At 39.6% G+C, this 14844-nt stretch overlaps 1 protein-coding gene across 8 annotated transcripts in view; it reads right to left on the bottom strand.

Annotated features, from left to right (window-relative positions):
• Positions 1 to 14844, bottom strand: part of ELAPOR2 (endosome-lysosome associated apoptosis and autophagy regulator family member 2) — a 222447-nt gene that overhangs the window by 15941 nt on the left and 191662 nt on the right. For all 8 annotated transcript variants that reach the window (XM_061413755.1, XM_061413763.1, XM_061413762.1 and 5 more), the window contains one exon: positions 330 to 456. In XM_061413755.1, coding sequence (XP_061269739.1) covers positions 330 to 456 — 127 coding nt within the window. The remainder of the gene's footprint in view (positions 1 to 329; positions 457 to 14844) is intronic.

Here is a 14844-nt window from a genome sequence, read left to right as displayed (position 1 = left end):
GTTTTATCATCCTCATCTTCATTATACCTATAACTGCATTCTATAAGCTATATCTTGGATTCTTTATATCATTTCTTTATGATCTCGGTAAATACCCATAGTCTACAACTCCCTTGTATAATTTATTTTCCCAATTCCAGTACACATTTTCAGCTACCTCAGCATACAGAAGTATAGGTATCAAACTTTATTTTAATATATATTAATGTCTCATTAAGTTAAGCTTTAGCCACACTACTGAATCTAAATGTCTATGATGTAAAAGTGATACTGAACTAAACCGTTGTATCTTCAATGACACAGTTCTGCTTAAACAGTTTGCCCCTTACCTGAAATCCTCTCTTACAGGCACCCTCAATCTCATGGAAGTCATGTTCAGTGCACAGAGGGCAAGCTTCCACACTCTCCCACAGGAAATAGAATGTACATCCATCACAGGTGCCTGCTGGACACTTACTGAAATAAATCATGGAAAACAACAAAACCAACAGCTTTTGTAATGCATTCAATTGAGTCCAATCAACATTTGAGCACATACTGTATACTCGGAAGCAATATGTAGATGCAGAGGAAACACATGAAAAAAAAAATCTGAAGGAGACAACACCACACCTAGATACCACTCTGCACCAACCAGGATGGCTAGAATCAAAAGTTGTGAGGTTGTTGGGCAATTGAAATCTTTACACTCTGCTGATGGGAGCATAAAATGGTGCAACTTTGGAAGAATCTGGCAGTTTTTCACACGATTAAACAGAATTATCCTATGATTCAGCAATTCTACTCTTAGGGAAATATCTAAAAGAAATAAAAATGCTATCTCCACACAAAAACGTGTACATGAATGTTCCTAATAGCATTATTCATAATATCCAAAAGGTGGCAACAATCAAAACGTCCATCAGCAGATGAATGGGTGAACAAAATATGGTATACCCATCCAATGAATTATTACTCCACCTTAAAAAGGAATGCAGTACTGATGCATGCCCCTTCTTGAATGAACTTCAAAAATATTATGCATAGTGACTGAAGCAAATAAAAATTCCACATTTTTATGATGTTATCCGGATTTAAGTCCATAGTAGGAAGCTCTATAAAACATTTGAAAATGGGTTAGTGATTGCTTACAGTTAGGAACCACTTACTAGGTTTAAGGAGATAATAGCAGCCATGGGATTTCTTTGCGAAATGATGAAGAGGTTCTAGAATTGGCTAGGCTGATGGTTGCACACTCAGAATATACAATAACCACTGAAGTGTACGTTTTCAATGAGTGAATTGTAATGGTGTGTGAATTACACCTCTATAAAGTTGAGTTTTTTCTTTTTAATTTAAAGGAGAAACAGGCACAGGTAATGAACAACAACAAAAAAAACTTCAAAGAAGTTTACTGGTGAAAGTGATGCCTGAGCCATTTCTAGAATATTCTAGATAGGAGTTAGAATAAAAGGGATGGACGCATGGGAATTCCTGCCATAGGAATGGAATGGTAAGTGAATTGGAGGAGAAGTGCAAGCAGGTCATTGTCATGGGAGCTTCAGGAACAAGGCAGTGACTGAGTACTGGGCATTCGGGCACTAGGTGGTGAAGGAGGTTTGTAGTTTCTGTTTAAGGTAATTGCACAGAAGTGAGGTGCTTTAGAGAACAGGAGACACATAGGTCCATGATCTGCAGAGGGTAGGGGAAAGACATACAAACAAAATTGTCTAATGTAAAAAAAAAAAAAAAAAAAAAAAACCACCATCAATCAACACACAGCTCAGTGATGTAAATGATTCTGCAACCCTGGGTTTCCTCAGTCTGAGATGACTTCCTTCAGTGATGATGAATAAGGCTTGGACCCAGATGACGGATTGCACTGAACCAACCATCAGGCAGGACCTGCATGCAGACTTTAAAATCGTACTTTCCGGTGGGTATGCCTTTCATGTCAACTCATCTCTTTCATTTTAAGGACAGATACACATGGCATAGCTCAAAAATTAATGTGCTGTTACTGGATACAGAATTCTTACTGAAGAAAGAAACTATTCAGAAAGATTCTAATAGGAATGACTGTTTTGTTCATGAATTCATTAAAACCAGGGGAATATAGTTCCCTCAACTTGTGTACTGCACTTCCCTTAAGTTAAGCTGTGTAAATATAAGGCATTGCCCTGAAAATCTCCTTCAGACCTTAGCTTGTGCAAAGTGCAGGTGCCCTGAAACAACTAATAGCAAAGCGACAGACACACAATAATACAGAGAATCCAAAAAACACCCCTTTTTAAGTTTTCATTTCAAATGCCTTTCTGATGATTCACTATCCAAAACTTCAGCCTATCAGAAAGGTAAAATTTCATACTATTAGTTAACTAAATATATTCTGAAAAAGTGAAAGTGTTACTCAGTCGTGCCCAACTCTTTTGTGACCCCATGGACTGTAGCGGGCCAGGCTTCTCAGTCCATGGAATTCTCCAGGCAAGAATACTGGAGTAGGTTGCCATTCCCTTCTCTAGGGGATCTTCCTGACCCAGGGATCAAACTGGGTCTCCCACATTGCAAGCAGAATCTTTACCATCTGGACCACCAGGAAATACATTCTAAGGTACCCTAATACGAACACTGAAACAAATGTACATGCCTGATAACTGATGCATTTTTATATGTCTGTCTTTCCAAAGTGTCTGTGTGCTGTAGACTAAGTGAACATGGATGGGATGTAAAAACAGCAACATTCTATATGACATGCTTCAGAAACAGAGGCCCAGTGTTGGCACAGCTATGAACAATGGTGAACAGTGACTCTTGGGAAAAATGACTTGACTCTCTAACTTGCTTTAATTTCTCTTTTTTATAAAAAGGGAATAATAAATACATTCAGAATAAAAAATACAGAGAGATATTTTTTAAAAACAGGAGATTACAATAGACAAAAACCATGCCACCTAAAAAGTTATTCCTACCCTCTACCTTCCAGATCAGTAAAAGCAACTTAAAATTGTTCTTTTGAAAAAAACTGGTAACCAATTGGAGAAATTCTTCAAGAACACAATTATTATATGCATAACAATGATTTACAACTTTTGAAATAATTACAGTTTTCTGATCAGTTAGCAAAAATTACCAAGAGGCTTTCCTGTTCAAATCTTTTCTCCCAGAATTATTTTCTACTTTATCTTTCCAACACAGAAAAACTTTAAAAAGAGGGAAAAAATGTTTCTATTGGGAAAATGAAAGAGTAAGTCTGCTAAAGTTTGAAAAAAAGAACTCAACAAAAGAAAAGGAGAAAATTAATCAAAGTTGCAAAAAGCAAGACAGAAGACTTGGGTTACAGTCCTAACTAGGATTTTCAAATGATTTTGTGTTTTTCCATAAGTGATTCAACCTCTCTCCCCACCATGTCATTCCTGTAATTTGTCAAAAGCAGAATGTCTGCCATACTGCATTCACAGGGTAGTTATAAAGGATAAAATGAGAGAACCACTTGACAAAGTTTAAAGAACTGCAAGATATAAAAGACTATTAACAATGCACATCACTTTCTAAAGAACTGGTAGAGCCAAAGAAATATGAAAAAAAAATCAAGACATTGATATAATTTATAAAGCTGGCATTAAGTGTCAAAATACTACAACGATTCAGTGCATTCCCTTTGCAGACTTCACTTTTTAAAAGAAAGTCTTAGGTTTAAAGCAGTTTAGAATCAATTCTTAAATTCTTTCAACTCAATAAATCATTTGAAATGTGGAGCATCAAAATTTGATTCTTTGTTATGAAGCTAATTTTCACAGTTTGAATCAGGCCTTCCCTGGGGAAAAAAACAAGAATATATGAAGCAATAGTTATTTCAATCACGCTTACATACATAAATGAAAACAGAAAAAAGATACAAGAAAAAAATGTAGTAACATAAGCATTTTATCTTTGTGAAATACTTTTCCCTTTGATGACCTGGGTCACCATCATCTTTACTTCCCAACCAGCTTTTTTCAGGTGTCACTAATTGTGCTTCTACATAACTTTTGCTCTGCATGATCACCATAGAAACCAATGGGCACATGTTTAAAGAAACAAGACAAAGTCATGGATAGCTGGGGTATGGGAAGCTAGACTTCTATAGGATGGCCCAATGTGCTGTGAATTATAGGTAGAGAAACCACCACATATTCAAAGGACAACCAGGTAAACCTTGATTTGGTTTACTGAGAAATGAGTAACAGGCTTTCTAATCTCCCAATTTTGCTTCTGGGATCGCTTTATCAATCAGGGTGGCTCTGGCAACGTGCAAGAATGCAGACAATCTTTTTTTAGAAAATTATGTCTTGGATTCTAAAATGGAATATATTTCATAAATCAGTTACTAGTGTCCTCTTTAGAATGAATCATCTTACCTAAAACAGGATCTAGCTGGTTCATATTATGAATCCACGGAGAAGAACCTTGTGTTTTTATGAACAATTATCACCCAAAAAAAATCTATTACTAATATATGGATAGTTGATAAATCACTGTAAACAGTTTTCTCTAAACTTTATTCAAAATCCAAAGGTAAAACAAATTCATCTATGCTGTCAGTACCTTCCCAACCCTTCTGGAGTTAGTCTCAGGAGATTGGTGAGAAAGGCCACTGTCTAATGTGCCAAGAACATTTATCATCTGGTATCAGGGCACTATTGTTGTTGAACTTCTTTCATGTGGGGCATCTGTAGTTTTCTTGGGGTTCCTTGGTCTCAGGGTATACAGATTGGGATCCTCTGTTGAGGCAATGCTCTCTGACCTTCTGCTGCCTTTTTTCAGCTTTGGAATCTCAGGAAGTTCATCCTGTTTCTGCTAAGGATGCTTTGTCATAGGCCAGAAACTCTTCTTATGTAGGGTCCATAAAATTCATTGCATGTTGCTCTTACTCCATCTGCCTTAAGGCTGAAGAGTATCAATCACTTATGATGTGGTTTAAACACAAGATATTTTGACCTAGAAGTCTAGATCTACAAGATCTAGAGGTACAAAATTTTACCAGTCTCCTGCAAATACTTCTCTTTCTAAAGCTTCTACCTTGGGTTAACTACCAAAAGTCAGCATCTGTTGAAGATCTGGAGAAACTAAATTTACTGACACTCTCTAGTCCCTTTTATCTATAGATTCTGTATTTTCTGGTTTGGTGGGCATTTATCCTGTTCCTTTATCTGCTGAGTATTCCTCTGTCTCTTCATCTTGTTTAAATTGCTGAGTTTGGGGTGTCCTTTCTGTATTCTGGCAGTTTGTGGAGTTCTCTTTATTGTGGCGTTTCCTCACTGTGTGTGGGTTTGTACAGGTGGCTTGTCAAGGTTTCCTGGTTAGGGAAGCTTGTGTCGGTGTTCTGGTGGGTGGAGCTGTATTTCTTCTCTCTGGAGTGCAATGAAATGTCCAGTACTGAGTTATGAGATGTCTATAGTTTTGGGGTGACTTTGGGCAGCCTGTATCTTGAAGCTCAGGGCTGTGTTCCTTTGTTGCTGGAGAATTTGCTTGGTATGTCTTGCCCTGGAACTTGTTAGCCCTTGTGTGGTGCTTGGTTTCAGTGTCGGTATGGAGGCATTTGATGAGCTCCTGTCAATTAATGTTCCTTGGAGTCAGGAGTTCCCTGGAGTCAGGGTTTGGACTTAAGTCTCCTGCTTCCGGTTATCGGTCTTATTTTTACAGTAGTTTCAAAACTTCTCCTTCTATACAGCACCATTGATAAAACATCTACGTGAACCTCTCTGAGTGACCCTCACCGTAGAGAAACTTTTCATCTTTAATGTAGATGTTTTATCAATGGTGCTGTATAGAAGATTCTGTATTTTCTGAAGTGAAATCAAAACATGTCAAGTTTTATCATCTTTATTTCAAACTTGATCACAAAACTTGATGACTGTTTCATGATATTTTTACACCATATCTTAAGATTATTTGTTAGTGTTTAAAATACATACTTTTAACAATTTTCTATTAGAATTTTTTCATTTTTTCCCCAAGTAGGATAAATTAATTTGTGAATGAAGAAAAATGTAGGGAAACTGATACATGGTAGATTCTAGCCTCAATCTTGATATTCAGTATTTTAGGGTACATCTGGATGTTGGTTACTTTTCATAAACTTTTTTGTATTGACACATAGTCAATTTCAGTTTAGTCTCTCAGTCATGTCCAACTCCTTGCAACCCCAGGGAGTGCAACACACAGGCTTCCCTGTCCAGCACCAACTCCTGAAGCTTGCTCAAACTCATGTCCATCGAGTCAGTGATGCCATCCAACCATCCCATCCTCTGTCGTCCCCTTCTCCTCCTGCCTTTAATCTTTCCCAGTATCAGGGTCTCTTCCAATAAGTCAGTTCTTCATATCAGTTGGCCAAAGTACTGGAGTTTCAGCTTTAGCATCAGTCCTTCCAATGAATATTCAGGACTGATTTCCTTTAGGATTGACTGCTTTGATCTCCTTGCAGTCTAAGGAACTCTCAAGAGTCTTCTCGAACACCACAGTTCAAAAGAATCAATTCTTCAGCGTTCAGCTTTCTTTATAGTCCAACTCTCATATCCATACAGGACTACTGGAAAAACCATAGCTTTGACTAAACAGACCTTTGTCATCAAAGTAATGTCTCTGCTTTCTAATATGCTATCTAGGTTTGTCATAGCTTGTCTTCCAAGGAGCAAGCATCTTTTAATTTCATGGCTGTAGTCACCATCTGCAGTGATTTTGGAACCCAAGAAAATAAATCTGACACTGTTTCCACTGTTTCTCCATCTATTTCCCATGAAGTGATGGGACCGGATGCCATGATCTTCATTTTCTGAATGTTGAGTTTTAAGCCAGCTTTTTTCACTCTCCTCTTGCTCCAACTCAAACAGTCAATTTACAATATTGTATTAGTTTCCTGTATACAACAGAGTAATTCAATATTTTTATAGACTATACTCCATTTAAGGTTATTATTAAATATTGGCTATATTCCCTGTGTTGTACAGTGTATCCTTATAGCTTATTTACTTTATACATGGTAGTTTGTACATTTTAATCCCTCTACCCCCATCTTGCCCCTCCCCACTTCACTTTTTCCACTTGTAACGACAAGTTTGTTCTCTATAATCTTTCTTTTTGTTACTATCACTAGTTTTATTTTTAAATTCCTCATTTAAGTGATGTCATACATTATTTGACTTTCTCTGACTTATTTCACTAAATGTAATACTCTCCAGGTTCACCAACATTGTTGTAAATGGCAAGATTTAATTATTTTTTATGGCTGAATATTATTCCATTTTGTTATATATATGTAGGTATGTATGTATGTGTGTATATATACATATATATACACTGGTTCCAAATAGGAAAAGGAGTACGTCAAGGCTGTATATTGTCACCCTGCTTATTTAACTTCTATGCAGAGTACATCATGAGAAACGCTGGACTGGAAGAAACACAAGCTGGAATCAAGATTACCGGGAGAAATATCAATAACCTCAGATATGCAGATGACACCACCCTTATGGCAGAAAGTGAAGAGGAACTCAAAAGCCTCTTGATGAAAGTGAAAGTGGAGAGTGAAAAAGTTGGCTTAAAGCTCAACATTCAGAAAATGAAGATCATGGCATCCGGTCCCATAACTTCATGGCAAACAGATGGGGAAGCAGTGGAAACAGTGTCAGGCTTTATTTTGGGGGGGCTCCAAAATCACTGCAGATGGTGACTGCAGCCATGAAATTAAAAGACGCTTACTCCTTGGAAGGAAAGTAATGTTCAAGCTAGATAGCATATTCAAAAGCAGAGACATTACTTTGCCAACAAAGGTCTGTCTAGTCAAGGCTATGGTTTTTCCAGTGGTCATGTATGGATGTGAGATTTGGACTGTGAAGAAAGCTGAGCGCTGAAGAATTGCTGCTTTTGAACTGTGGTGTTGGAGAAGACTCTTGAGAGTCCCTTGGACTGCAAGGAGATCCAACCAGTCCATTCTGAAGGAGATCAGCCCTGGGATTTCTTTAGAAGGAATGATACTAAAGCTGAAACTCCAGTACTTTGGCCACCTCATGCGAAGAGTTGACTCATTGGAGAACACTCTGATGCTGGGAGAGATTGGGGGCAAGAGGAGAAGGGGACGACAGAGGATGAGATGGCTGGATGGCATCACCGACTTGATGGATGTGAGTCTGAGTGAACTCCAGGAGTTGGTGATGGACAGGGAGGCCTGGTGTGCTGCGATTCATGGGGTCGCAAAGAGTCAGACACGACTGATCGACTGAACTGAACTGATACACATGTATATATATGCACATACACACCACAATATATACCACATTTCCTTTACCCATTCATTCATTGATAGATATTTAGGTTACTCACTACATCTTGGCTATCATAAATAATACTGCTATAAAACATTAGGGTGTGTGTACCTTTCCAAGCTAGTGTTTTTATTTTCTTTGGATACATACCCAGGAGTGGAATAGCTGGATCATATGGTAGTTATAGTTTTGGTTTTTTAAAGAACTTTCATACTGTTTTCCACAGTTCTTGTTCTGTCCTCAGTTGTGTCCGGCTGTTTGTGACCCCATGATCTGCAGCATGCCAGACTTCTCTGTCCTTCATTATCTCCCAGAGTTTGCTCAAATTCATGTTCTTTGAATAGGCGGTGCCATCCAACCATCTCATCCTCTGTCATCCCATTCTCCCTCCTGCCTTCAATCCTTCCCAGCACTAGGGTCTTTTCCAATGAGTTGGCTCTTGGCTTCAGTTGGCCAAAGTATTGGAGCTTCAGCTTCAGTCTTAGTCCTTCCAAGGAATATACAGGGTTGATTTCCTTTAGGACTGACAGGTTTGATTTCCATGCTATCCACAGGACTCTCAAGAGTCTTCTCCAGCACCACAGTTTGAAAGCATCAATTCTTCAGTGCTCAGTCTTCTTTATGGTCCAACTCTCACATCTATACATGGCTACTGGAAAACCATAGCCTCGACTATACAGACCTTTGTCAGCAAAGTGATGTCTCTGCTTTTTAATACACTGTCCAGGTTTGTCATAGCTTTTCTCCCAAGGAGCAAGCATCTTTTCACTTCATGACTGCAGTCACCATCTGCAGTGATTTTGGAGCCCAAGAAAATAAAATCTTTCACTGTTTCCATATTTCCCCATCTGTTTGTCATAAAGTGATGGGACTGGATGCATGACCTTCCTTTTTTGAATGTTGAATTTTAAGTCAACTTTTTCACTCTTCCTCTTTCACCTTCATCAAGATGCTCTTCAGTTCCTCTTCGCTTTCTGCCATACGGGTGGTGTCATATGCATATCTGAGGTTATTGACATTTCTCCCGGCAGTCTTGATTACAACTTGTGCTTCATCCAGTCCAGCATTTTGCATAATTCACTCTGCATAGAAGTTAAATAAGCCCAGCTTGAAGGATTTTGAGCATTACCTTGCTAGTATGTGAGATGAGTGCAATTGTGCAGTAGTTTGAACATTCTTTGGCATTGCCCTTCTTTGGGATTTGAATGAAAACTGACCTTTTCCGGTCCTGTGGCCACTGCTGAGCTTTCCAAATTTGATGGCATATTTATGCAGCATTGTATCAGCATCATCTTTTAGGATTTGAAATAGCTCCGCTGGAATTCCATTGCCTTCACTAGCGTTAGTAATACTTCCTTAGGCCCACTTGACTTCACACTCCAGGATGTCTGGCTCTAGTTAGCTGCACTAATTTACATTCCCACCAACACTGTACTAGAGTTTCCTTTTCTCCATTTTTGCCAACATTTGTTATTTGTGACTTTTTTGGATGGCAGCAATTTTGACTGGTGTTGAGGTGATATATCCTTGTGGTTTTATTCGCATTTCTCAAATAATTAGCAATGTGGAGCATCTCCCCTGTGCCTTTTGGCCATCTGTATGTCTTCTCTGGGGGAAAAAAAAAATGTGTATACAGGTCTTCTGTCCATTTTTAAGTTGTGGGGTTTTTTTAATATTGCGTTTGTCAACTACAAATTGGCACTTGCCATGGGTGCTTGCCATCTGCCGCTACAAGGATTAAACCGTGTGCTTCTGCTGCTGATCTTCAACACCCCCAAAGGAGTTCAGGGTGGAGAGCAGAAATGATGCACTCTGTCCTCTGGGAAAATTGGCAAGACAGGTCTCCAGACAGTTAGATATTCTCAGGAGCTGATTTTATGAGCTCAGTTCTTGCATCTCTTCATATCTAGAAAAGTACTAAAATCCTTCATGGTGACACTATTCCTCGTGACAAGTGAAGTGTTCATAAGACTAGTAGAAAACTCCTGGAAAAATATGGCCTTGATTGCACGTATTCTCCCTTCACTAAAATCACATATATACTGACCTTTCCCCCTGCCTCTTTGGAGCAGTTTCTCACAGCTATCTGAGGTGCTGTCTCCCAGATTGCAATCCTCATTTTGGCCCAAATAAAACTTAACTTGCAACTCTCACATTGTACATTTTTAAGTCAACAAATTGTATGAGCTGTCTATGTATTTTGGGTACTAATCCTTTCTTGGGCATATCATTGGGATACATTTTCAATCAGTAGGCTATTTTTCACTCCAGTATTCTTGCCTGGAGAATCCCATGGATGGAGGAGCCTGGTGGGCTGCAGTCCACGGGGTCACGAAGAGTCGGACACAACTGAGTGACTTCACTTTCACTTTTCACTTTCATGCATTGGAGAAGGAAATGGCAACCCACTCCAGTGTTCTGGCCTGGAGAATCCCAGAGACGGAGGAGCCTGGTAGGCTGCCTATGGGGTCACACAGAGTCAGACACAACTGAAGTGACTTAGCAGCAGCAGCAACAGGCTATTTTTCATTTTGTTGATGGTTTCGTTGCCTGTCAGACCCCAAGGCTGGAGCGTTTACTATGTAGCTGAAACCACTCACTCTTCAGGGGGATTTCCCAGCTTGTGACGTCTCCCTCCTCTTCTGTGTCCCTTCTGAGGGGCACAGGTCCATACTGACCACTTCTCCTCCCTTCCTAATTGACTCCATGTGACTCTTTCTGTTACACCCCTGGGTGCACACAAGTCCTTCTACCAGCCTCCAGTTTGTTTTCAGTGAGAATCGCTCCACATGCAGATGTATTTTTGACATGTTCATCGGGGGAGGTGAGCTCTGCATTGTCCTACTCCACCATTTGATCTCTTCCTCCTTCTCTTTCTTGATCATAACGGGTTTCAGTTGTTTTCACTTGTGATCACAGTCCTTTCATATGCCTCCTTACTATTTAATGTTATAAGAACATGTTTGATTTTAATTGAGTTCTATTGCCTTTTTAACCTATATATGAATTTACATATTATCTGTCCCTAAAGGGTGCAGAGAACAGAAATAAACAAGGAACTCATTTAAACAATGGTTATTCTCTGGCTCTTAATAAATTAAAATGAATAGACAACTGTTTTGGCTTTAACAGTCCTTCCCCAACTACCAAGAAAAGCACTACACTAGCAGCCAATAGATCCAATGACTTTGATACGGAGATTTTAATTAGAGCCTGTGGAAGAAATCCCTGGTGTGCGCAACCTCTGAAAGCTCTCAGGACAGAACTGTGAAGCATCCCTTTTGTGAGAGACAATCTCCTCAGAAGCTACACTTAGAAAGAAAATGAATTTTGGTTTTGAAGGAGGATTTCACAAAATGATTTTGGACTTACCAACTACCCAAGCAGTTAAATGTGGTTAAAAGTTGTAAGAGAGAAAGGAGGAGGATTTTCCTCTAACTCAGAACATTAACAAAGACAACCTTATTTGAGGAAAGATGAGTCATTAAAAACAAGGCACCAACAACTTGCAGATGAGTTGAGTTCCCAGATAAACGTGCTATTTCCCTCTGTTTACTGTGTTTATTTGCAAATCTCTGCCCACGAAGGACGGGAGGAAATGACAAGATAAAAGCATGATGACATAAAAAGAACAACAGAATCAGGCAATCACCCCATGGTGACTGCCACGCTATAGCCACGCATACAACCAGGCTTCTCAGTGTTTCCTACTGCGTCGAGTAAATGGGTTTGATGGGAGGATCCCAAATGTGCAATGACATCTCCATTATCAGAGTAAAAATGGTTCCCTCTGCTTGTTTTCCAATAAAGCTTTTAAAAAAACTTTCAAACCTTTTTAAATCTTTCCAGATAAAACTAACAGCAATTTCTCATGTTTCTGAAAAAGTACTCTGGACATAGTGCTTAGGTCTAAATGTTTCCCAATGAAAGGAGAATCTTCGAGTCCTCTAACCACATAGGATCATGATTAGGGGTTTGGGAAGCCTTTTAGGTAGAAACTGGAGAGGCATCTATTTAGGGATATTAGTGGTCGACTGTGTTAGCAATTTCTTCTTTAGCCAAGGTACAAACTGCACTAGATAATCTCAAAAGTCCACTCCAGCTCTCTGATTTCATCTGCCACAGACATCATGCTGTTAAGTTTTCATTGAAAATGTCTCACATCCTCCAGACACTTTGTGGAATTAGAAACCAACTGCATCTGCCAGACCAAACAGACAGGCTGGAGTTTCCAACTGCAGATTTGTGGGCGGTCCAGGATGTTTGCTGCTCCTTCTACGTTGCATGTGAGATCCACAGAGAACACACAGTTCTCCTTTTCTCTGGCCCCTTTCGCTTTCTGTGAAGACATCCTAATTTTTTTCCCCAAGGCTGGGGATCTTGTGACATGTTCCCTGGTCACCAAGACACGGAGCCCCAGTCAACATCACTACTGCTAACGTCGCCTTTGCCTGGTTTGTAAGGTTATTGGCCAAGAGAGAATTCCAAGGGACAGCACCCTTTCTGAGCTGGCAAATTCTCTCCATAGTGACTTCTTGGTAAGCATATGAGATTTCACAGGGCAATTGCCTGGTTAGTACCTTTCTTTCTCTCCTGGAGAATTTAAAGCTCAAAAAAGAAAAATGCAAATTAAATCCCCTTCAAAAGTAGCCTAAGTAAATTTGGCTCTGTTAACATTTCTTTACTGTTAGTAGGAAATCTTTAGTCAAACCTACAGCTAAAAAAATATTCTGATTATTTCCGTACAAGCTTCCATTTCTCATGTTCTGATCGCAGAGCGCCCCCTTGTGCCCTGACGGGAAATTCAAGACTCAAGAAAGAATAAAAGATCAGCACAGGTGGCTCATACTTGGTAAAGAATCCACCCACCACCATGGGTTTCCTGGATGGCTCAGCGGGTAAAGAATCTGCCTGCAATGTAGGATACACAGGAGACATGGGTTCAATCCTTGGGTCGGAAAGACCCCCCCTGGAGAAGGAAATGGCTACCCACTCCAGTATGCTTGCCTGGAAAATCCCATGAGCACAGGAGCTTGCTGGACTACAGTCTATGGGGTTGCAAAGAGTCAAACATGTCTGAGCAACTAACACACAGGCAAGCAACAGCAGGTGTATATTCAGTCCTATTAAATGTGCACACAGCACACTTAATTCCAAAAAAAAAAAAAAAGAATCCACCTGCAATGCAGGAGACCCTGGTTTGATTCCTGGGTCAGGAAGATCCACTGGAGAAGAGATAGTCTACCCGCTACAGTATTCTTGGGCTTCCCTGCTGGCTCAGCTGGTAAAGAATCTGCCTGCATTGCAAGAGACCTGGGTTTGATCCCTGGGTTGGGAAGATCCCTGGGTTGGGAAGATCCCCTGGAGAAAGGAAAGGCTACCCATTCCAGTATTCTGGCCTGGAGAATTCCATGGACTATTCCATGGGATCTCATAGCGTCAGACACGACTGAGCGACTTTCACTTTCACTTTTCACTCTTGAGCACATTTAGGTTGTGAGGTTCAAGCAGTTCCCTAGAGCAGCAGTCCTCAAACTACAGGATGCATCAAATTAAAGAGTTTTATGAAAATATGAAAGAATCCACCCTGTAGACCACAACCTTTTAATTTAGCTTTTCAGAAAATTAAAATGCAAAACAAAATGTGAGAATCTGTCTCAGAAAAAAAAAAATTTCCAAAATGGGGGTTAAGATCAATAGTTCTCAAATTTTAACATGTCAGAACTGCCTTGTGGTTTTATAAATATTCTGGTGCTTAACATTTGGAGATTCTTTCGGTTTCAGTGAAGGCCTAAAAATCAGTTTTACAATAGACACTCCAAGGTATTCTGCTGTCTCTGATCTTGGGAAATCCTTGCAAAGATAGTCAAGTAGAAAAAACTGCCTGAGGTCAAAGGAAAAACTTAACTTTTCTTCTTTTCATAAGGAAAAAGCTAGTTTCTAGATGCCATCATTTAACATCATGAGACTATCATTTTCTCATTACATGAAAACATCAGAACCCACCTTGGGAGAGTTAGAGTGGTGCATTTTCTAAAGGACAGTGCTTGACTTCAGTAGTATTATCTGCTTAAGTCATGGAGGCTCCTGAAGGAGGCCTTAGAAGTCATTCATGTGGGCTCCCAGAGGCTAGACCAAGAGAACTGAGCTGATAGGTCCAAAAAAGGACCTCAGAAGTGCTCTAGTAAATAAAACAAGTGTCTGAACTCAAAGCAATATGGTGAGATATGAGAACATGGTGAACAAATCTCTGGATACACCTTCTCACAAACAAAGTGTGCTCTGCTGCCCCGACTCCAGCTTGGATGCTGGCCCAGGGATCCTCTACTACATGATGCCCTTGAGCTCCAGGCTCCCTCTGTTTCTTTCAGTTTTATTATTTTCTGTGCTCATCATATTAATATCTCACCTTGAACAGGTGAAGAGAAAAATTAATGAAACAGAGTTGGTAAGAGGTGAATGCTGGTGTGAGTTTATGCCCAGAAATGAGCTCAAAATACCATGTTATCACTGTAATTATTTTTTAAGATACCCAAGTAACTGAATCAATGCTTCAACCATTGAT

This window comes from Bos javanicus, chromosome 4 (assembly GCF_032452875.1).
Source record: "Bos javanicus breed banteng chromosome 4, ARS-OSU_banteng_1.0, whole genome shotgun sequence".
In the NCBI taxonomy this organism is placed as follows: domain Eukaryota; kingdom Metazoa; phylum Chordata; class Mammalia; order Artiodactyla; family Bovidae; genus Bos; species Bos javanicus.
This window is presented reverse-complemented; position numbering and strand designations above follow the sequence as displayed.